This window comes from Lissotriton helveticus, chromosome 1_1 (assembly GCF_964261635.1).
Source record: "Lissotriton helveticus chromosome 1_1, aLisHel1.1, whole genome shotgun sequence".
Taxonomy (NCBI): Eukaryota; Metazoa; Chordata; class Amphibia; order Caudata; family Salamandridae; genus Lissotriton; species Lissotriton helveticus.
In genome coordinates this window covers 994,165,503-994,190,781 of record NC_136057.1, presented here as the reverse complement: position 1 = coordinate 994,190,781, position 25,279 = coordinate 994,165,503, and the positions used below count along the sequence as shown (strand labels likewise).

The 25,279-nt window shown below is 43.2% G+C and overlaps 1 protein-coding gene across 1 annotated transcript in view; it reads right to left on the bottom strand.

The window, feature by feature from the left end:
* Positions 1 to 25,279, bottom strand: part of EXOC4 (exocyst complex component 4) — a 1,743,085-nt gene that overhangs the window by 1,207,396 nt on the left and 510,410 nt on the right. Inside the window, exon 8 of the mRNA XM_078677470.1 lies at positions 3,875 to 4,020. Within this exon, the coding sequence (XP_078533596.1) occupies positions 3,875 to 4,020 (146 nt within the window). The remainder of the gene's footprint in view (positions 1 to 3,874; positions 4,021 to 25,279) is intronic.

Here is a 25,279-nt window from a genome sequence, read left to right as displayed (position 1 = left end):
TGAAGGTCAAAATGCTGACGTGATGAAATTGACACCACCGATCAGTGAGAGAAGTAGAAATGCAATACAAACCCACGAGGAAATACAATGTTAATTTTCTGAAATGCCAAAGTACTGAGAAAGACAAAAAACAGGAAATCAGTAGAGAAATGTTCACACTGTGATGCTGCATGACAAAAGCTAAATGCCGCAATCCATATCCCAAACTAGAATCTATAATAAGAAAAAAACTCATATTTAATAGTGCATCAATATTGGGCAGGGCTATTAAAAAAAATCGAACACTTTCAGTCAGTTATTTGTGAAAGTGGCAATTAATGGTATTGTTTTCTCGCCTACCAATGGTCAAAGTGGTTCCTGGGTGTTTCGATGCGCCTAATTGTACCACAGAGCCCAAACAGAAAGGTCATGAGGTGGAAGAAAAAACATGGAGTTATAGGCAACAATAATTTAAAAAAGAGTTCCAATGTTTTGGTTTCAAAAACAGAAAATGCATGACCTCCGGTACCAAACAGGGGCGCACTTGCAATCAAACTTTATTCCGTGAATTATAGACTTCCTTGTTGGTGCTTAGAGAACACACCCAGCTGAAAAATGTTTAATCCGGAAGCCAAAGCCAGTGAATCCTAAGTATATGAAGAGAAACTTAAAAAAAAAACTGCGAAGCATCCTGAGATAACTAAACGGGGCCAGAAAGCAGACAAGTAGAATGTAACTTTGCATGCCAGAATCTAGCATAATTGTGATGGAAATTGTAAACCAGATAGCAGCACGCAACCAAAATGCAGAATTATGAGTCACTCTTGAGTGGATTATATCTACCTAGAGAATTCATAGTTCTATCTGAGACATAGGACTTTACGGTCACAACACCACATCACCACACCTCGTTTCTGTAATAGCTGTATGTATGTGACGATCACAGACTCTAATAAAGAAATGCGTCAGCACAGGATGACATGCTGTTAGACAAGCCAGCTTTGGAAACCTTCCCTTTCCTCGGGAAGGGACCGAAGGTGTGCCCGTCAGATCCATTTTGGTGTTCAAGGGTAAACTGGGATAATTGAACAACAATGGAGGTAGTTGGTCTTTTTACCACTGCTGTCCCAATGCCAGAGGTTACTGAAAACTGAGCACCATGGAACGTCGACGCCCTCACACACTTCACCACTTGACTCTCAGGACAGGGGGCAGGCAGACCAAGACTTCTTAGGGAGGTAGTGAGGGGTCGAGACTCCGAACTCAACAATCACACAATAGATCTCAATGGTAAATATCAAGAATAGCGCTTTAGCTTTACAAAAAACGTACAGGTTTTTTTATTTCACCAACTACAGCACAAACAGATTATGCAAGGGAACACGGGGTTCTACCAATGAACTACAGGTAAGGCAATAAACAGCAATCTTTCTTGAAGGCAAACTAGAGGTGCGGGCTACCTACGAAGTAAGAGCAGATTACTGCGTGTATGACACACAGGTCATGCTCCCAATGTACCTGTACTCTTAGCACTTGAAAATTAGGCCCAATTCTAAGCGCTGCATGTCTTTGGGGCCTAATTCAGTGATTGTTTACCTTATCTAATGCACATTCCTTGTATTAACATGGAAGGCAAGAACCTTTTTTTGTGTCCCGAAATGTTACTATTTTAAAATGTAAGATGTGTTCACCATAAATAATGGGAAAAGGGATGCTTGAGGTAGATGGAGATCTTGCATGCTCTCTCGCCAGTTCTAAATATTTTACCCATTAAAAATATTATGCTATATAATAAATACAAAACATTACTTTGATTCACATTTTTTAAAAAGCTTGTTTTTCGTATCCGTAATCACAATACAATGTGCACATACTCATCGAATTTTGCTCATTTAATGCAGCTTGCCCATAGGAAGTTATTTAAATTCAATAGGTCCTATTCCAGGAACAGACTGCAGGTATGGCTTTCTTTTTTCACGAATATAGAATGCATGCACCCTGTGTGCTCATTACAACCCTGGTGCTGCTAACATAGAACACACTGGAATATAGCGATGGACTGCTACTGCTGTTGTATGCTAGATATTAATCTCGTGTATGAGAAATGAATTTAGACAAGTGCCCTCATTTTAGGAGTGCGGAGGATAGTTTCCTTGAGAATATCACAGTCGATTCATCAAATTCCAAGAGGGGACAAACTTTTTTCAAATGGTGAAATCACCTTACAATTCACCAAACATCGTAATATTAGTGTGGACCCACCTATAAATTAATTAAATTGTGACTAAAATTTAGTGTCTTCTTTTTTATAAGCTCATTTTGCTAACCCTCAAAAAGCTGGCCTTCATTCCATAGTATTTTAATACATACAAATGGAAGAGCCTTATGCCCCAAAAATGCAAGTTTTGATTCCAATATCCTTCCAACAAATCATTACAGAAATACAATTGCACAAATAACGTTGTGAATTACACCAACATGTCCAGGGGTCTGATTTACAATACCAATATTACCAGGGGGATCGGTACTGCTGCAAAGGTTACTGCCCTTCAATGTTTGATAATATTGCTTAATTCATCTATAGTCGCTTAATCACTCACAGCTTTGGGTGAAAAACATGTCCTTATGATTTAAGGTGAGGCAGGAAGTGTAGCAATGGTAGTGGCCTCGCCATTCTCGATGTTCCTATGAACGAATTGATTGTATGGAGTTCTAGTCCTAGACTTTTCAAAACAACAATGACAGATCGACTCGTTTTGTGGTTAGGTGATAAGTTGTAAGAAGCAATTTTTCCGTGGTCAATCCATGTTGCAGAACAGACATACATTTTCCTTTTACATTACAAATATCTTTATAGAAAAACAGTGGATCCTGGTCAGAACCGAGAGAAATTACCGAACATCAGGCGGTCTAAAATAACTCCGTAATTCTCGGAGGTGGATTCCTCCAGCTTAATTTACGTTTTGCAAGTCTCCTATGTATCCTAACTGTGTGTGCTGGCTGGCGCTGCAGCGGAGCGGGGATCTCCTGGCTTCAATCAAGATGCTGCTTTGGCTTGGTAAGGAAATTCTATTATGGTGCAGGTCAATTGGAGACACAGGATATTGCCCAAAAGCATCCCCCCTTACCACACGTGGGAAACAGCTAAGACTTTCTGTACAGCAGCATTGCTAACAGTCATTGTGTTCAATTTTCTTCTTCCAAGGGTAACCGTGGAGGCCCGCTACCACTATGAGATGGACAACTACCCTGTGAAGAAACAATCTTGAAGTCTAGATTTACAAAACATCCGGAGGATGGTCTTGGACACTTTGATGTTCTGTGACAACCCTACCCCAGAGAGCTATGTCATGTGACATGTCTCCTACAGAAGAATGATCCTACTAATAAATAACTGGGACTCCCTCTGCTTTTCCAGGTTGGAATAGAATGTAGAAATCAGCAGCCATCACACAGTGAACTGACCTTGTAGCCAACTTGGCTGAGGTGTGCAGTCCATTCATATCCAGTAATAGCAGAGGAGGTGGAGTTAGTGTAAAACAGACCATAAAAGAAGGACCTTACCAGTACATATTTGGTAAGCAAGAATTGGGCAGATTGTTGAACCCACAATATCACACACCTTTCTGCTGTGGCATAAGATCCATAAAATTCTCATGTCTGCCCAAATGTGATCTGTTGAGTGGCATATCAGCTCTCTTCCACGCATCTGATTGAATAACACACTTCATACAAAGAGATGCAAACATGCTAGAACAGATGTTTCCCACAATTGACCACTGAGAGCGAGGAAGATAAATGTACCAGTAGTTAGAGGCAGACAGAACTATTAACTTTTCTGTTCATCTAGACATTGGCAGCTCCGCATGTAACCACTGACAAATAGCAAACTTACTTAAAGAGCGAGTTTTTCGGTCTTTGAGGCTTCTTTTTCGCAAAAAAGGCAGCAAATTCCCGGCCTGTGCTGCCGTAACTGAGCTGAGCAGAAGGTTCAGAAGATGTCCGTGTATTTTTCATATCCAGGTATTCTGTCAGCAGCATCTGTGTGGAGAAAACTACTGGGTAAAAACAAGTGCAAAAATAATACTGAAACATTTCACTGTCAAAACCTTTACTAAAACTATTACACATTTCAAGTATGGCGGGTGAAGTAAGAAGCAGGCTCGAATAAAACTCAACAGCAAACAGTTACATGCCGCGATGCAGGTCATTCACAATGTCAGACAAAAATAATAACATCATTTTTGGAAGTGACATAGCAGATACATAAAGCATAAAATGTGCTAGTGTCATCAGATCAGTGTAAAGAACAAGCTATTTACCTTTGTTAATGCTCTTTCTTGTGGATGAGTGAAAATAACAATTTATTTACGTTTGTAAACACTCTTTCTGGTGGATACCCTTTCAAACTGCAGATTTCTCACCTTGTGAATACCTGATTTTACATATCATTGCTCCATGGTGCTGACAGGTGGTGCCATGTCATCCCGGAACTGCCATCGGAGCTGCAAATAATTGCTACCTCTGCACGCTGAAGTCAGTTTAATTCTGGACTGCCCTCAAACTCGGAGCTGAATAATATGATCATGTGCAGATTTCTAGATTGGTACCTTTTTATGTATGGAAAAAGAGATCATTCGACAGAATGGAGAGGTCAGTGAGGAATCTGTGGTTAGTGTCCCTAATAAATAGCGTTACTAATGTTAAATAAATTGTCCTTCAGATTGATAGTTCTAGGCGCAAATCCCTCACCTTGTGAATAGATACCAAAACAGTACCTCCTAAGGTGGGTGGGTCTATGGACTGGCTCACAACAAAAGGTCCTGCAGGACAGAACTGGAAAAGTTCCCCTCCCAATCGTGTAACAGTGGAAACCACCTCCTTCCGCTCTGGCAGAACCCAGAGCATCCGCCTCCCCCTAGATCATCTGCGGTATACGCCAGGGATCCTGCCTCAGCCTAACGCTGTTCAACATTTACATGGCCATGCTCGCACACGTAGCCCGACAGCACGATCTCAACATAATCTCCTATGCTGACGACACTCAGCTGATCCTCTCCCTCACCAAGGACCCCATCACCGCCAAAGCCAACCTCCACGAAGGAATGAAGGCTGTCGCCAACTGGATGAAGACCAGCCGTCTGAAGCTGATCTCGGACAAGCCGGAGGTCCTCATACTCGGCTCCAACGCTTCAGCCTTGATTGACTCCTGGTGGCTGACGGCACTGGGGGCAGCCCCGACACCCACCGACCACGCACGCAACCTGGGAATCATCCTCGACTCAACACTCACAATGACCAAGCAAGTCAGCGCCATCTCCTCCTCCTGCTTCAACACCCTCCGCATGCTCCGCAAGATCTACAGATGGATCCCGACAGATACAAGAAAGACAGTCACCCAGGCCCTCATCAGCAGCAGACTCGACTACGTAAACGCCCTCTACGCGAGAGCCCTGACCAAGTTCATCAAACGACTACGATGCATCCAAACCTCCTCGGCACGACTGATCCTCGACGTACCAAGCCACGGCCACATCACCCCCCACCTGAGAAACCTGCACTGGCTCCCCGTCAACAAGAGGATATCCTTCAAGCTCCTCACCCACGCACACAAGACACTCTACAAGACCGGCTCAGCCTACCTCAACAGACGGCTCTCCTTCTACATCCCAACCGCCAGCTACGCTCCACCGACCTCTCACTCGCCACCGTCCCGCGCATCCGAAGAACAACCACAGATGGGAGATCTTTCTCCCACCTCGCCGCCAAGACATGGAACACCCTCCCACTGAGCCTACGACAGACCCAAGACCTGCTGACCTTCAGGATGATACTCAAGACCTAGCTGTTCGATCAGTAGCCCCCCCCCCAGCGCCTTGAGACCCCGGCGGGTATGTAGTGCGCTTTACAAATGATTGATTGATTGATTGATTGAACTGTTTATACCTCCAATTGACATTTCGCATATGTTTTTTTTTCTTCGAGTTCCAATATTCAGCACCTCTTCCGCAATACTAAGTACACCTATATTCAAATCCTCCTCCTCCACACCATGCTATTCTCTAAAGGGTTGGCTAATTGTATATACCTATCCTTCCTCCTTCTACATATTTTGTGAAATTGTCCTATCAAGCCCCACCACAAACATTTCTGTATGTGTGCTGGCCATTTCTAGTCACTGGCTAAATTACCAACATTGCCACATCTGAAGCATCTCCCTTAAAAAGGACCTTGGCTTGAACTATCCACATAGTTTACCATAGTAGCTTGAGATTCTTTTTTACATGCTGCCTTATGGTCACTAAATAACAATTTTTTGGAATAATCTAAGCCACCAGCCCTTTATCTCTGTCTCAGTTTTCTTCTGTTTTATCTTTGCTCTGAGATATAACTGCTTTAGCACATCTTCCTGTCAACTCAGTTCTTTTAACAATGTCAACTTCTTCCTGAAGAGTTGCTTCCCATTTTGCCCATAGGTTATCCTGGATGTTTGGATTTACTGCACTACTTGGTCACAAACAATTCTTTGTGGAGATCGTCAAATTTACACGTTAAAGCCAAGTTCTTAAGTGCTGCAATGTAGTCTTCTATGGGCTCTCCTTTCCCGTGGGAAGATTTGAACCGGTCCACTGTCGCACACACAGTTGGTTAATAATACTTATCTAAATTCTCCAACGCATTTGAAAAAACATCCCCTAGTTCTTGAAGTCTGGGTTTCGTTTGTATGCTGTTATAGAGTTTTAATCCCAGGCTAGGGATCGGCATATAGCATAAAACCCCAGAAAAGCCCCTCCATCGAGCATCCGCATATCGGTGAAACTAAAAAAGAAACAAACAAGGAACCTTGCTGAAGTTAAAACTACGACCAGCGAATCTCACTGGAAACCGTGGAGGGATGAGAGAGCAACGGGACGTTTTCTCACTCGTGCATTCCCAATCACGTCCACAGGACCAGATTCCCTCTGCAGCACGTCCCCGACTGCAGGACGGGCCAGCTGCAGGAGCCCACAGACACTGCTCCCTCTAAGCCACTCTAGTGGTGACTTGAGGCACCTGGTGATGAGGAGGAGGCAGCGTCCATGTTTCTTTGAGGTGAACCCGCAGCTCCCCTGATCTCGACTGCCCAGCAGCTTGCCCCACTCAACCGCCCCTTACGCTGCCACTTTAGCAAGTGGGTAATAGACTCTAGTGGCTGCAATTCCAAAGGACCACCCTCCTGAGCCCCAACTGGCATGCAGCTTACTGGGCCTGGGGATGCGGGAGATGAAGGTGGCCATGTCCCTCCAAGGACCTCACCGCTGCCATTTTGTTTCCAAAGCGGTACAGAAGGTGGTGGTGATGGACGGAGCATTGGAACCAATCAAACACTCACACCCAGTTAAGAGATCTGGGTTTAATCCATCACCGTTCTTTAGCCCACTCTGCCACCCCAGTTTAGACATGGCCATATGCAAATCAGTCTGACCCTGTGCCTCATGGGAACAGTCCAGCCCGAACTCCCAAGCTATGCCTTCCCTGGACACAAGCTTCCTAGGACCGGTTTCTGGCATTCCAGTCGTCTTCAGCCAGGCTTGCTTGAATCCAGTGGCAAAGTGAGCAAGGGACTCACGTCTGAGAATACCCTGCCAACTTATGGCAACCAAAGCGGTAGATTTACAAAATAGTATAACATGCGAGGGAGCATGACCATGTTGGAGACGGCAATTCTACGCATGACGGACAGGGGCAAGGACGTCCAAAATCCCACACTGCTACGGAGACTATTAATGGCCCTGCGTACGTTGCCCTCGATCTGGTCCTCAGGCAGTCTATAAACATTAATGCCTAGGTACTTGAATGTGGTCTGCGCTATTGGAATCTGGCACCCGCCAAATTGAATGTGGGAAGGGTGTTGTATTTCTCTAAAATAAAAGCCTATAGATTTTGCAGGGTTAACGGCCAGGCCAGACACGGCTTCAAAACGATCGAAGATGTTCACTGTGGTCGAGTGGTATCCGTCCAGACTGTGCCGTCACATGTAGCACTTCATCATTAGAATTGTCATCCAATGGATGTGATTAATCTAATCATTAAAAATGTAAGTATTTTTATACTCTTCATTGTGATAGCAGGTGTCACTGAACTGTATTTCCATGTTTATCTGCCTTATTACCCCTAAATGATTGTCTTTGGAACTTCTGTTGCTTCATTTATGACCACACAGAAGCAGCACCACCTTAATGTAGTCAGGCAACAAGAGCAGGAAAGCAGTGGGGAGCATGTATAAAGCAACATGTTTGAGGTTCCTTACAATACAGGTCTTCAAATGATTATGGTGTAATACAACATTTTAAAGGTTGTACAAGGTACTATGCTGTTGGCAGGGTTGGCCCCCACACAGTGTCACAATATTCAGTAAACAGAGGGTGAACGACCCACACGCTTCTCCAGGAATTTGTTTATTAAAACATTGATTATAGCGCTCTTCATTTTTAACCCATTAATAGACCTGTAAACCAGACAGTGTCCTGAAAGCACGAGTGTAAGAGGTAATGAAATGTGAGAAAGGGTAATCGGCAGAGGTCTCCAACCATTTCTGTAATAAGAGCTACTTATGTTGAATGAAAATCATCCCAAACTACTATTATTATTAGTATTGTGATGGTAACCCTAACAGGCAAAATTACATTAGTGCACACCATATACAAGATTACTAGCACTGGTCATCTCAGTGCATCAGGCATGGTTGCCAACAGTAATGTCAATGTCAATTTGGAGTGCCTCTACATGGGTAATATATAACAAGATTATCTGCCATGGCCCTAGAACCATGATTATAATGTTATTAATACATCTCTCAAATGCCACATGATTTATGACTCCAATGTCAGTTTAAAAAATATTTTAGAAATGTTGTAATTTTTCTATAAACAGCTTATGAGTGCTGAAAACAAACATTCTTGTTTTTGAATTCACTATCACTTTAGGTATACATATGTTAATTCAAATAAAAGCTCCAAATTTAGAAGGCAGAGCTTCACACAGGAGAGCTACTTGCAAGGGAGCTGGAGAGCTAACAGGAGCTCATGAACTACTCGTTGGAGAAGCCTGTGGCAATGCGATGTAACTGTGAGTGAAAGTGCACTATACAGACTTTCTTTGACTAAATCAGTATAATATAAGTCCATTGAACACTCTACCAATAGGAAGACAATACATCCCAGCATTACTTCTACTTTCAATTAAATATTTGCTTTGTAGCACTCACTGTATAAAAACAACATGTTCTGTAAGCACTGGAAAACCACAGTTTTTGTCTATTTTAGGGATAGACAGCAGAATGAACACACTGATTTCAAAAGGTTTGGAAAACACAGAGAAAACACTGACGTAAATACTGAAAACAGGACAGTCTAAATGTATAAATCCGAATTGCTGAGTCAGAAAAGTCGTCCTAACTCACAACAGGCATTTTATAACCCATTCTGAAATGCAAAAAGAAAGTGGCATGAATGGTGTCCCCGTCCTATTTGCCCCTTGGAACAGTCTGGTTACCGGCATTTATCTATAATTTTTGTGAGAAAGCATCACAGCATGAGTGGGAAGTGAGTCTTCTGAGACTATCGAAGCCTGCCTATTATCTCAACTTAAAAGCGAGGTTCCCTGTCCCCAATTGTCACGATCAGTGGCAGCCGAAAGAAGAACTCAATCGATTTGAATCTGCTGTGCCTCACAATCATCTAGACAAAAACAACTGGCTTATTTCACATTATGATTTCAGACCCACTTAAGAAAGTCACATTTAGGGAAGGGGAAGTTCGGGTACTAGCAGAGATGGGGGTTTAAGAGACCAGTCACCGGTGGCGCCCGGCACTGATCGTGCGTGGGCAGGGGCGAGGAGGGAGTGGGGTGTGGGGTGTAAAAGAATAATAATAACATCAGCCTGTATGGAGAACATGCGAAGTGCGCATGACTATTTTGGCAGGCTGGAGGGAGCTGCCCAAACAGTTATTGCACACCTAGAGTACAAAAACCACTCCTCCACTGCCCGAGAGCAGAGCAGCCCCTCCGGCCTGCAAATGTTATGTTCTGTTTCCTTTATTTACACAGCTTAAAAGCAGTGGGACGACGCTCCTCCACCTTAGCGGAGGAGCCGCCACTGCCAGGCACATGTATCCACTGCTGCACAAAACGAGTGAGAAGGTCAAAAGTAAAATCTGGCAGGATATCACAAAAAATTAAATGTAGTTTCTTCCCATCTGTACACAGGGGAGGAGTGGGAAAAGGGTCATGATCTTGAACTCTGTGACAGTGGGCTACTGTAAAAGTAACGATGAGACTGCCTGGCAAATGGGGCAGGACCAACATCTAATTTAGACATGTCACAGTGGGAAGAACATATGTACACAATTATAAATCTGAGAAGCCCATGGAGGACTGGAGGTGGAGCAGATGCCTTTGCTATAATCCAAAATATATTTGCCCCCATGCAATATGCTCCAGTGCAAAACGCATTTGTGTTACTGACACTAATATAATTCAAGAGTTTTGATTGGTTGGTGTAGTAAATGTTGTCAATAGTGGCACCACAGATGCATCAGGTGCATCTAGTGGCCACACTACATGTATTACCATTTGAGATATGAATGTGAATCTACAATGGAAACCTTGGAAGGCCCCATGCACAATCGTCACTGGAGGCAGGAGGCATGGGCGAAAATCACCCATTAAACAGAGGGCAGGCAGTGTGATTACTTGAGGAAGGCAAGAGACTATTCTAATACTGGGCATGGCCCAGTATATTTAGTTAGGATAACCCATAACGACTAATCTTCATTTATAGCACCATGTCAGTGATGTTGTGGGTCCGGAGCTGAAAGTGAAAGGGACATAGGATGCTTAAAGAAAATGAATGTTCGCAATGAAGTAATCCGAACGCAGGGATGTAAGTCTCCTTGCATTGCAGGCCTCCGTTCCTTTGTTTGCAGGCATTCGCAGTGGGATGAAAAATGCCCCATAGCTCATTAATCCTCATGAGGCCGGGTGTTTTGGGACTGCCTCTGAGAATATCCATTTTCAGATGCAATTGATTAGTTCATCACGCGGAGTACAATTTTTGCATACCAGTTTGTGACCGACCCGACGATATACCAGGCCCTACATTTTGCAAAAACCCTGCACTTGTTGTAGCAGATGCTGTTAGTTCCACTGCAATCTACTGTTTGGAACTCTGGCCTGAGGAATTAAAAAGGTTCCACGAAGTATTGAGGCCTGCCAGTCCCAGGCAGAATTACACCTCTAGGGGAATCCAAGGCAGAAATGGTGAAATCATCTCACCAAATATGGGGGGAGAGGGACGGAGAATGTGGCAGCTGCTGAGCAACACACAGCTTCTATGAATTGTAGGCTCTGTGCTGGACCTAATAATGATTTTCCTAGAATTGGAGAGAATCCAAACATGTTTCAGTCTCTGAACCAGGGAACCAACACAGTTAAAATGTCTTTGATAAAAAAAGGTTTTTGAGAGAGGTACACAGGGCCCGGTAAAGGCTTTCTGAAAAAGAGGGATAGGGTACCCCAATTCAATAATCTGAAGGACCCACTCAGTAATCAAACATAATCTTCCTCCAATCCTGCATGGATCCCAACAACGGTTTCTTGGCTCGCATGTCATGCTAGAATCAAAGTGGAGACAGGCAAAAGTTGCTGTATGGGGTGTCCGCTAGCTTAGTGTCTGTTCAAAAAGGCTAACATAACTGCTGAGACTCAATGGATGAAGGTGGCTAGGTCTTCAATTGGCAAACGTGTCTGACAGGGCCTGTGGCAAGAACTCAGACTACACCTTCCCCATATGGTAAGGTTGGTAAAATAGTGGAGCTGGGAATGCTTTCCCCAAACAATCGTGGAATAGCACTACAGCACAAAAATCTTTCTAAGAATGAAGGAATGAATGAATGAAATATAATTTCTATAGCACGTAACTACCCAGAGGCCTCGTAGCGCTTGATAAAACAATGTTGTGCTATGAAAGGGCTTGCCAGCCTTGTACACTTCAATAAGCTGAAACCCTAGGAAAGCATGTTTTAAAAAAACAACTCTAGGTACACTGACAGAGCCACTGCACCTAAGTATCTAATGCAGTACCTACGCCTTGTTGAACAAGCCAATGCCTTCATTCAAAACTAGCGAGAGTGATGCTTGTGTATTATCTGGATCCTCGAATATGAGACTATCTTTCCATGAGGCCTGTACAATTAGTGCTTAATGCCAATGTTGCAGAGGTGAAAGGTTTGTGGACCACTACATCAAATTTCTTAGATTTCCAGTCCACCGATACACTTGGAAAGCAGAGATTTTGCTATGTGCTTATCATGCTAAAACCACTATGATAGTTTTGGTCGGTTTGGCATGGGTGTATACTTTTAGGCCCCATGTCTACTTATCACCGGTAACAATTGCAATGTTTCTATACTGAGGTCATCACTTTCATTAAGACCCATAGCAGGGCCGAAGGACTCCAAAGACTAAGATTTTTCTAACAAAATCTACATAAATATGTTAGATTTTGGATTTTATTGAGAAATTAGTAAATTATAAGCTTTCGTTGCTCTTTTATTACTGAATTAAAATGCACTATCTTTTAATTTGGGGGAAGGGAGACACATTGAGTGATGTGATCTAAATGTTAGAGCTAGTATCTGAATGCCGAATAATAGCCCTAATTCAAGTGTGTTCCAGAGCAATGCATTGTCTTGCTGGCTAGCATCACTTCACATCTTTATCTCTTGCCATATAAGGCCCTTGAAACTCCAATGTGCCTGAATTAGATCTGAAAAGTCAGAAGGGGCACTGAAGCGAGAAAAGCCCTCTGAGCATTTGTTATGTAAAACACATTGGGAGTTTTATTTCTAGCAGTCAAAAGAAACATCAGTAAGAAAGGTGGGTGGAATGGCAACGGCAAGATCTGCTGACAGCGTTCTTGAAACTATTGAGTCAAAATTGGAGCCAAGAGCTGCAAGGCTAGCACCACTGAAGAGTGTTTTTTACCTAACTAGTAAGCCTGCTGGTACTGAAGGGACAGAAGCTCCGATGTTGCTCTATCTAAGGTTAGTTAGTTTTCCGTAGAACGATTTGGACACATTTAAGTTGATGATGGTCAGTTCAACCTGTATTTGGAGCATATGGGGGTGGAGGAACTACGGTTTGTGCACTAGTGGGATTTTTTCCCCAGCCCCTGTTTGTACCTTGCGTTAAGTTAAGAAAATTCCTGTTTCATAAATTGTTTCAGTTAAGTCATTGCATAAATCATTTTGATACCTTTGTAGTAGACGTCTTTAATTTAAATGAAATGCAACCTGATGTCTTTTTGATGATATAGCCCCAAAGTAATACGAAGGAAAAGTAATACTCTCCAAAAGGAAAACCTTATTTTATACTAGATTCATAATAGGGCAAAAACGAGTTTATATTACTAGAAGGTATTTCAGTTTCCATGCTAACATATCAATATTTTCACCCTCTGTTCAATGCCTACAAAGTCGTAAATATAACGTCTGGGAGCAACAGAAGCATAACCAAGAAGAGCTATAGACCTCATTTCAAAAATGATGTTAACACATTTCCATGCATAGCAAACACGATCATCCCTATCCCATAGTTTGTGAGGAAGACTCCTTTAACCACCACTTTCAGGGAGTCATCTGACTCCAGTATCTTCACTGGTGAAGCCTTAGATCAAGTTCAGCACATCAATTCTTATGATGCTCATAAGGGCCCTCCTTCCACTGAATCACAACAATAACCTTAGCAGAGCTTTCGGTCTACCACATCCAATGACCGCAAAACAGTCTATATTAGAGCTCCAAAGAAGGACATTCCAGAACTCCAGGATGCAAGTCTCTGTCTTAATCTGAGGAAACATGAATTACACTGGCTCAAAATGGAACAAAGGATACAAATCAAAACTATTAACTGTTTCCTTACAACCTTTCAGGGAGAAGGTACCAATTAACTCCAAATTCCCCATTCCCGACTATCCACTATGCTCTATACCAGTTGGAAACTCAGATCCAGCAATGCAAGTTTGACCAGCCCACCCACCCAACCGCTTTCTAAAATACATTGAAAACCAACCTCTTCAAACAGACCTTCATCTCACCATCTGGCCATGAATGGCTAGTACCTTCCTGGAAGGGTCCATGCCCTGTCATCTAATCAAAACTTTATCTTGTTCCCATCCTCTGAAGGATTTCATCCAAACAATGGATTTATTTCTGCACTTTCACTAACTGCTCATAGAGAACAATCATGTGTCTATCTCTGTTCAAATGGCGTTTCGGAAATAGTAACGTAACAGAAAGATTTGTGATGATGTTAGAAACACGGTGCAAAGTTGTTTAAGTCTTTCGTACCAGAAGATTAAATATTTCAAGTGAATACATGAGAAGCAGTATAAGGGATTTGGGGTCAGAGTCATTTCTATTTCAAAACAGAAAAACATGGAAAAGCTTCTAGTAGAATAAAAGTTACATAAAGACTTGGTGGATATTGAGACACAAAACTAAAAGTGACACACTATTGGCTTGCTGCACAAGATTAAGCTTATCACGGGACAGCTTTGAATATTTAAAAAAACTTAGGCCGGAACTTGTAATAATGTGCGTTTGGCAAATATTTTACAAGCATAGCAATCAAGAAGGGAAAATTTGAACAAGGTGACTGAAAAGTAAATAGAACTGATCCTGAATACCTATAGCACTGATTCAAGATGGGCGTGGGCAGTCTGAAGTGAAAAAGAGAACTTGAGCCCCCTTTATGGATTTCAACAAGAACCTATATAGCAGAGAGCGAATTCGGAACAATTTCTGTAGGATATTCTACTAACTGCCAACTCTGAAAGAGGAGGAAAGAGATGAGCTGAACCTGCCCAGTAGAGAAGGACAAGGTGAAATAAATACAAGTATAAAAGCTATCAGAGTGTCTGGCCCGCATGGGTTGACGCCCTTCTTTTACAAGACCTTTTTGTATCTCATGGTTTGTACGAGTTGTTGAACACCTTTAATGTGACCTCGAGGCTCACAGCTTCAACGATGGAGGAGGACATACCACTAATGCAAAAATCAGGAAAAGAAGCATCAGGCAGGGTGTGTACATTTCAGCCCCTGTGGGATCTTTCCTGGATTCCAAAAAGAGGAGACCTAAGAATCTGAATGTTAATGAGGTTACCAGGAGTGCAGGAAAAGGCATTTATGAGAGGGACAACGCAGCGTGCTAGGAGAGATGTTAACACAGCCCAACGCTTGACATGATGTGAGACAACATTGTTCCAGTTAATTAATAGAAATTAATTTAAAAAAAGATCTAAACACAAATAGGTTGATATGTACAGCAACTATCACGGGGATAGCTTATTTCATGCTACATCAAAAAGTAGCATGATAGGTTAATTATTTTAGATTATTTAGTTAAAAAATGTGGCACGATAGGTAAATTATTTCAGTTTACTTAAACCAAAATGTAGCACGATAGGTTAAATATTTTAGATTATTTAGTTAAAAAATGTGGCACGATAGGTAAATTATTTCAGTTTACTTAAACCAAAATGTAGCACGATAGGTTAAATATTTTAGATTATTTAGTTAAAAAATGTGGCACGATAGGTAAATTATTTCAGATTACTTAAACCAAAATGTAGCACGATAGTTTATCTCGATCTAAATAATCTAAAATATTTAACCTATCACATTAGATACTAATGCTATTTTTGCAATATTTGCTGTAGTTCTCCACAAAATGGCAGCTTGAAACGTTCTAAACGGCACATTAATTAACATCGGCTTTAGACAGTATTTTCAAGTGTGCATATAAAAAGGTCGCAGGAATAAAAAATGCATTAGTTTTCTTTTCCTCCTGATAATATTGGCATTTGTCAGAAACCGTAATTGTGGTTTACTTTTACTGGAGCCTCCGATTTCCGCTGTACAACGTTCTCAATAGCAGGGAGCACCCAGTGCAAATGCATCATTTTCTTTCTACACGGGGAACACACTTTTCTCATTGGAAGCAAGAATGAATAGCTAGGTAGTGGTAGGCCAAAAGGAAGACCGAGATGAGTGTACATTTCCGAAGGAAAAGCTGAAGGCCATTCTTCAGGGGAGGCTCATGCGAAGATGGGAGGCTAGCAAGATAGCCCATTTTGAGTATGGGGAAGTAACAGGGAAATTACTTGCTTGGAAAACCAAAGCAGACCAGCTCCGAAACCACATAAAGGAAATTTCTGGTAGTAACGGTGCAGCCTCCACATCCTCGGATGAAGGTATTAGGGAGGCCTTCCCGAAACACTTTCAGGAGATATATAAAGAGACCTCCATAGAGGATAAAACCTGGGTGAGAACATGGTTGGAGAAAATTACCTTAACATCCATTAGCGCTGAGTAACAGTCAGACCTAGAACAGAGTATAATGCAAGAAGAAGTGAGGAAGGTGTTGGCAGGCGGTAAAAGAGGGAAAGCTGCTGGTTCCGATGGACTACCAGTTGAATTATATAGATCACTCGGGGAGAGTATAGTCCCAATATTAACTCGACTATTTAATAAAATATTTTTGAAATGACCTAGTCCACCTGCATCATGGAATGATGCTACTGTAGTCCTGATTTTAAAACCAGGTAAAAATCCTTCTAGCTGTGGTTCATACCACACCATATCGCTCTTAAACGCTGATAAAAAAATATTTACCTCCATTTTAGCTAATAGACTGTGGTGGTGGCAAAGGATATCCTTCATCCTGACCAAAAGGGTTTTGTGAGAGGGAGACAATTAGCAGACCTTACCCGCGATCTGGTTGGTGCAATAGACATCGTTTCCACTTACTCACTCCCCCTGGCAGCTTTAACCCTGGATGCCACTAAGGCTTTTGACAAGGTCAATTGGATCTACCTGTCAGAAGTTATGAAACATTTAATTTGGGGGGTCAAATTTTGCCGTACCATACAACTGCCATCTGCCAAGCTTCTGGCTATTGGTAGTCTTACCAAGGCATTTAGTATTACCAGAGGGACTCGACAGGGTTGCCCTCTCTTTCCCCTGTTGTTTGACATGTATATTGAGCCGTTTGCATGAAAGCTCAGAGAAGATATCGACATCGAGCCTTTCAGACACAGGGGTTGGGAGAGGAAGGTGGCACTGTATGCAGGAAACATTCTGGTATTTTCAGCTGATTTGGATACAACGTTCCTGGCAGTTATTAAATTGGCGGAAGAATTTGGGCAGGTCTCAGGATATGAGATAAACGCCGGAAAAACAGAAATTATGACATGGAACATCTTGGGTACGGTTCATCACACAAGTCATAATATGCGTTACTTTGGGGTAAGAGTGGTCCAGGATAGAGATAAATTAGCAGATGTCAACTTAACAAGAGTCCTCCGAGAATGTCATAAGCAGATGAAGACATGGGCCCATCTCCTTTTATCTATCTTGGGGAGGGTAAACCTTATTAAAATGTCAATACTACCTAAGGTCACTTTCCTTTTTAATACAATCCCACTACATTTTGCCAAACGTACTATTGAAAAATTTCAACGGGAAATAAAACTCTTTTGTGTGGGCATACAGATCTACTAGGATAGCCTGGAAAAAGCTAAGGCAGAGGAGAGAGAAAGGAGGTCTAGCGTTACCTGATCTTCAATACTACGCGTGGGCCTTTCAACTCACATACTCCCGGATGCTACTACAAACTCCGACTGACATAGGGGAAGGAGACATGTTATTAGCTATGTTAAAGGGGGCGGGTCTGCCGGAGGAGGGCTTTATGTTTAAATTGGGTGACCACAAATTTTACAAAAAAGTCAAATTGAAGGTCCTACAGGGATATGCTAGAATATGGGCAAGATTAAAAAATATGACAAGTCTCAACTACTTTTCTAATCTAGCACCACTCTGGGACTTTCCGTGCTCACCCGAATGCTTTCGGGACAAGCTGGTAATGCCACTTAAAGATGCTGGATTAAGAGTATGGGGAGATCTTGTTGGCAATAAAACATGTGTTTCATGGGAAGATCTAAAGAGGAGAGTGGGTACTGGTCTCTCAAGATTCAAGTATATTCAGCTACAAAGCTGGGTTCAGTCCCAGATCAGACAGAATAGACCTATCGGTGAGGGAAACAGCCTAGAGCAGCAGTTGTTAGAGAGGCCTGTAGGAAAGAAGGAGGTCTCATATTGGTATTGGGCCACAGAAGAGGTGGTGGATGGGGATTTTAAGCTCGCCAACGAGCTTTGGAGCAAAAAGATGCCAAATGTACAGTGTGATCTACTATGGCAGGAGTCTTTCAAAATCTCTTCAGCATAGTTAAACCTGCATAGCTGAAGAGGAATCACATTTTTACGGTATATCAAGCATATTTATCCCCCCTTAGGCTATCCAGAATCGTAAAAGGCTCTCAAGTCAAGTGTAAGAAATGTGGGTTGGCAGAAGTGTCAGACTCACATATGTTCAGAGACTGTCCCTCAATAGGTGCGTTTTGGGAAGAGGTACGAACAACAATGGAGAGTACCAATCCAAATGGACCTGACTTTGATAATTTTTGGTCTTAACAGCCATATTGTAGGACCAGCCAGATCGCTTTTATTTTACTCAATTTTATTGGCAAAGAGGCAAATTTGCATAAAGTGGGTATACCTAGTCCTTCCCAAACATTCGGATTGGCTTACTTCTTTATATGAAACATCTAAGAAGGACTTGTCTAGATCTGGGAGTCGAAAGAAGATTGCATACTGGGACCTGCTGCTTCGATGGAAATAGGAAATAGTTCAGAAAAGTCTTTATATCTGTCATGTTACTTCCATTTGGAATATTTTATAAAGAAGGGCGGGTCCGATGATTATGCCTATCGGAAACTCCCTGAGCTATGTTGGGTCTTTCCCTGGGACATCGAAAGAGTCCATCCGGTCGTATCGATCAAGTGGGAGTGAAACCTCCCCTCTTTTTCAGGGGGAAAGTAGCAAGTCGGTCTGGAAATATACCCCTACAGGCTGAAGGTACCGAGGGAATCCATCAAAATAGCCGACGCTATCCCAGGTCATTGAGTAGGAGTATGAACAGTCAGTTTGGCTACTATGGTTAAAGGCGAATGAGGAAAAAAAATCCAAAAAAAAGAAAGGAGTAAAGTTTATTTGGTTATAGGAACAACAGCTAGTTTTTGAAAAACGTAAATATTGTCCTGTCAATGCTTCTCCACTTTTTCCTTTCAATCACAAATACCATCATATTTTACATGTTGATGAAAGTGCAGATGCTCTGGGGCAATGTTAAATCAGAAAAGCCTATGGTGCAAAAAACTCTAGCATTTCCTTCAATACCTCCTTCAAGCTCACAACTCACATATTTAGCGACAGAAAGAGAAGCCCTGGTGTGTGCCTTACATTACATTTCAACATATGCTACTTTTAAATATCATGCACTCTTCATTGTGGGTGACACAGAGGTGACTTATCAAAGAGACATTTTGATCTGTCAAATGGTTAATTTTAGCAGGTTAAATAGCAGTTTTTACACTGCTACTGTCAGACCACACTGGTAGTCCTGAAAGTCATGTTTTACACTGTTACTATAGTGGATGGCACAATAGGTGCTGCAGTCCCCTAGAGACATTAATTATACAGACCTGGGTGCACTTTGTACCATATAATAGGGACATATATGCAAGTTTAATATACCAATTAAGAACATGACAATTTTGCCATTTTAAAAGGGCAGCACAAGCACTTTACTATTGATTTGTAGGGGTAAAAGGCACAGAGTTCTAAAACCAACAACTATGTAGGGTCCAGCAAAAGCACAAAAATCTAGGGCGACCAAACAGAAAAGAAGACTTTATATAACGTAATACTTCGTAATACTTTATTTGCCACACTGCAGAAATGTAAAAATGGAATGATGAATCATCCTATTTAAGGAAAAAATATAATGTATATACACAGGCATTTTGTCACAGTATAGATATAGTCTATGATACCATTATTAATGGAAAATCATAGAAAGTATCATTCAGTGGACAAATAGTGGGCAATTCCTAGATGCCTTGTAGCATTAAAACCTTGAAAGCGAGAGTGGTTAAATACAGAAATGTCTTTATATGTGATATTTATTGAACACATTGTGTATTTGTAAAGCTCATGTTCACCTTTGGGCATGATGACCCTTAATAAAAGATGTTTATTGTTACTCATTTTATCGATCTCGGAAGGATACAAGGCTGAGTGGACCCGCTGGGATTTGAACCTGTGACCATGAGGTCCAACACAGGCCCATACAGTGGACGCATTAGTCCACTAAGCCAGCAAATCAGTCTTTTGCCCATTAAACATAATTAATAGGCACAGCAGGTAGTATATATAAATTAGGTAATATAATGTTATAAATAACCTCTTACACAAAATGTAAATGTGAATCTGAAACTAACGAACAAGTTACTTATCTTCGGTAACTCCTTATCTGGTAGAGGATGTATCGAGCCACAGATTCCTTGCCTTAGAATATTTCCAAGGTGTCAGACTAGATCTGGAAATCTTTCGTGAGCAGTACCCCTCCTCGGCGGTAGGTGGCATAGTCAGCTGCACCGGAAGTGAAGTACATAATGCCTATATAGGCGCCACTCCAGCACCCTGACATTAGTTTCTTTTTGCGACTTTCCATGCCAGAAGCGCAGAGCCATGCAGAACGCCGACCACTGGTGCTTTGGAACTAAGGCCCTTAAAAGGGAAGCAATGAACAAACTATGAAAGTCATTCACAGAGTGGTGAGGATGGGTGGGTCGATAAGGAATCTGAAGCTAGATAGAGTCTCTACCAGATAAAGCGTTACCAAAAGTAAGTAATTTGTTCATCTGATAGAAGCTTCTAGCTGCATATTCCGTACATTAGACTAGATACCCAAGCAAAACCTCTCCAGAGGTTGGGCTGTGACATGGATTAAACAAAAAATAACACAGTGGTTGTAGCCTTGGCTCTGGTAGAATGAGTTTGCACACCATCAGGAAGTTGCTTTTTGGCCAGTGCGTAGCAGATTTTGTTGCAGAGCACTATACATCAGGAAATGGTCTGTTTCTGCACCTTTTTTTTACTTTTTTGGCTCCAACATATCACAAAAAGAGTTGATCATCGACCCGGAACACTTTTGTGGGGTCAAGGCAGAATGACAACGCTCTTCTGGGTCCAGCCAATGGAGTCCATCCTTTTCTTTAGAGGGGTGTGGAGGAGTATAAATGTAGGGAAAGTGATGGACTGGCCTACATGAAAGGGAGTTAACACCTTCAAGTAGAAAGGATGCTGTAGTGCGAAGGACCAGTTTGTCTGGGTAGAGGTTCCAGTACGGAGGCTGTGATGACAGAGCCTGTATCTAACTGACCATCCGAGCAGAAGTTATCGCCACTAGGAAGTGGTAAGGCGCCTGATTCGGCAGTTGTGTAGTCGCTCAAAGGGAGTAAATATCATAAATGTGAGAACTAAGGGTAGGTCCCACTGCAGCATAATGAAGGGAGCTGGCTAGAACATGTTGAAGAACTTTGAGAAACCTATTTACAACAGGGGATTTGAAAAGAGATGGCTGATCTGGCAACCACAAAAATGCCGATATGGCAGATAAATAACCTTTCAATGTGCCAAAAGCAGAACCCTGCTGGGCTAGAGTAAGAATAAACAGAAGAACCTGGGAATGGGATGCATATAGAGGGTCAACTTATTTATTTGAACACCATCCATGAACTTTCTCCAAAGGCAGACGTATACCGTCTTTGTGGAGGGATGTCTGGCTGCCAAGATAACATTGCAGACTTTGGGTGAAAGCTCTCAACTATTGCCGCTCAATCTTCACGCATGAAGGGGGAGCATTTTCGGGTACAAGTACAGAACCCTGTCCAGTGGCTGCGACAGAATTTCCTCCAGAAGAGGCAGCCTGATTGGAGGACCCATGTTCATGCTCAAAATTCCGATGCCACAACGACTTGGGCCGAGTCGTTCTTGATCTTCTTGAGAAGTCTGGGCAGGAGTGGTATTGGCGGAGAGGTCTGCAGATGCAGAAGGCCTGAGGTCCACTCAAGACGAAAAGCATCTCCGAATGAGATGAATTGTTGGAAATTCCAGCGCGCAAAACTGCTGACATTGTGCGCTCTTGATGGAGGCGAACAGATCCAACAAAGGCTCTCCTCATTCTTGGAAGAGACCTTGCGCCACCTCCGGATGAAGACGCCATTCATGTCCCAGTAAGCATCAAAGGCTGAGTTTTTCCACCCTTGCGTTCAGTGAGCCCCCCAGGTAGTGAACCACCAGAGATATGCCCTGCTGTTCCAGCCATTCCTAGAAGTGTAGTGCCTCTTGACAAAGTGTTCAAGACCCCACAACACCCAGTCTGTTGCAATACCACATGGCTGTGGTCTTGCCCGTAAACACTTGTACTAGCCTTCCCACGATTGAAGGAAGAAAGGCCTTCAATGCCAGTCAGAGCTCCAATAGGTTGATGTGGAGTCTGGAAATCAGAGTCCTCTGATCTTCACCTCTCCCAGATGGCCGGCCCAACCCAGAAGTGATGCATCTGTCACCACATGCAACTCTGGTTGGGGAAGAGTGAGGGTTCTGCTGCTGACCTAAGTGTGGTTAATCAGGCACCACTGCCAGTCCTTTGCAGCTCCCGTTGAGAGTCGGAGAGATTTTCCTGATGCTGTGCCCACTGGAACTTTAGGTCCCACTGTAAAGCCCTCATAGGCCAATAGGCATGTGTCACAAGAAGGTTGCAAGAAGCGATGAGGCCCAACAGTCTCACCAAAATCCAGGATAATATCCTGGACTCACCCCTGAGAAGGAATGGCCCGAAACTGCACTGTGTCAAGAACATTCCGATGATAGGGAGCATTTGGGAACGAGTCAGGAGTGACTTAAGACACGTTGATAGTGAACCCCAGTGAAGGCACTTAGTGGGAGGAAAGGGTAGCGGTCCAGCTGTAGGACGCCTCCCACCCTCCTCCACAACGTATAAAGGACGATGAGTTCCCGTCCGCGCAGCTGGCGGGCGCAGCGGGCGCGCCAAAGGCAAGCCCGTCTGCGGCTGTCCGGGGCCAGGTGCCACACACCCTGGATCTCTTGCCCAGTACCGTAAATCATATAGCCCAAGGAAGCTTCATGATCTTAAACCCGTCACTCGAAAACCCTGTGATCACTCATGGGACCCAGCCTCCCCCAGTCTATCTGTCCGGGATGTGGTTTCTTCTTTCGGGGACTACCATCTAAGGAAACTCGGTCAATAAATTATAAGATGTACCTGGTAAATTGTAGATCCTTGGTAAAGCATTCGTTAGAAATTAATCTTTTTATTCAGGACAAGGACCCAAATATTATCTTTTTGACAGAGACATGGCTTACTAAAGATTCCGAACCCGATCTGGTTCAGGCCATCCCACACGGGTACCAGATATCTCGCACTGACCGTAAAACTGGGAAGGGAGGGCGGTCTAGCTATTATTTTCCAGGACACTTTCCAGTGTCGCAGTACTTGTCATCCTATCCCGGACTGTGAAAGCGTCTCTTTTGCTATAGACTTCTCCCCATCTAATACGTTTTCGGGAGTACTTGTATACCGCCCCCCGGGACCCTTGGGGGATTTCACCTCCAATCTCCCGTCAATACTCGCCTGCCTCGCAACCACACCAGCCAATTTCACCCTGTTGGGTGATCTTAACATCCATTTTGATGACCCTACTAACACTACTGCGGGTCACCTGCTGGCTAGTCTTGCGGCACTACAGTTAACTCAATTAGTGACTAGCCCAACTCACCTAAAAGGCCACCTCCTTGATCCTATTTTTAGCAATTGCTTGGAATTAGTTGTCCACACCCCCTCCCCAGTCCCATGGTCGGACCATTACCTAATTCCTTTCATTTGGACGGTCCCTAAATCTCCTCCACCTGCACAAGCCCATTCCGCCAAGCGCAGGAATTGGCCCAAACTTCCGATGGAGGAATGGAGGTCGACCTTGGCGAGTACCAGACCTCCTGATAATCCGGACCCTTCCTCAGCCAATGAGGAGTTTAATTGCTGGATCTCCAATTCCCTAGATATAGTACTTCCCTTGAGTACCGTGGACTCTAAGCGAAGTGCCAAGACGGCTCCCTGGTACTCCCCTGCACTTCGGGCATTAAAAACCAAGTGCAAACGTCTCGAAAGGAAATGGAGACTAGATTTCTCCCTTGTTAGCAAAAGCAACTATAGACTTATGCTTAGAGAGTATAAAAAGGAGATCAAAACGGCCCAATCATCCTTTTTCGCTGAATCAATCAACTCTGCGGCATCTAAACCTAAAGAAATCTATAGGATAGCAAAAACCCTTCTAGAGCGCCCAGAGCAAGCACTAGATCCGGCCAATGCACAAACCCGCTGTAATGATCTATCTGAATTCTTCTCGGAAAAAATTCAAATCATTTATTCCGCTTTCCCGCCTCCTTCCCCTACCGTTCAACCCCCAAAAACCTTAACCTCTGTCACTCATCTTTCAGCCAACATACAAGCCTTCCTGCCACTCAACCCCAGCCTCTTAAACTCCATAGTACCTCAGGTTAAATCACGCTCGCCCAAGGACCCAGCTACCACATGCTCACTGCAAATGGCCATTGACATCATTCTCCCCACAGTGCTTAATCTACTGAACTCCTCGTTAGGTTCAGGTGTGGTTCCAACACCCTGGAAACAAGCGATGGTTAGGGCCCTTTTAAAAAAAACAAATCTCGACCAGTCTGAGCTAAAAAAACTATAGGCCCATCTCGTTGCTTCCTTGGATGAGCAAAGTATTGGAAAAACACGTCAACACCACCTTGGTAGATTTCATCGAATCCAACCATGTACTCGATGTTTCCCAAACAGGCTTTCGTCCCAGGCACAGATCAGAAACTGCGCTTTTGGCAGTGACGGAGGAGGCACGAAAGATCATGCACCAGGGAGGATCAGCGGCCATAATCCTCCTGGACCTCAGTGCAGCTTTCGACACTGTCAACCACAGCACACTTCTTTCACGGCTCTCTGATATTGGGACTGCGGGCACGGCCATTTCTTGGCTTGAATCATTTCTCACTGACCGCTCTTTTCAGGTGTTTGAGGGTTCTTCCATCTCCCCAAGCAAATCTCTTCCTTGCGGTGTCCCTCAGGGCTCATCTCTGAGCCCCACATTGTTCAATGTTTACATGGGGCCACTAGCTGAGGTAGTCCGTCCATTTGGCATCAAAATTATAACATACGCGGATGACACCCAGCTGGTGGTCTCCCTTAACCAACCTGACAC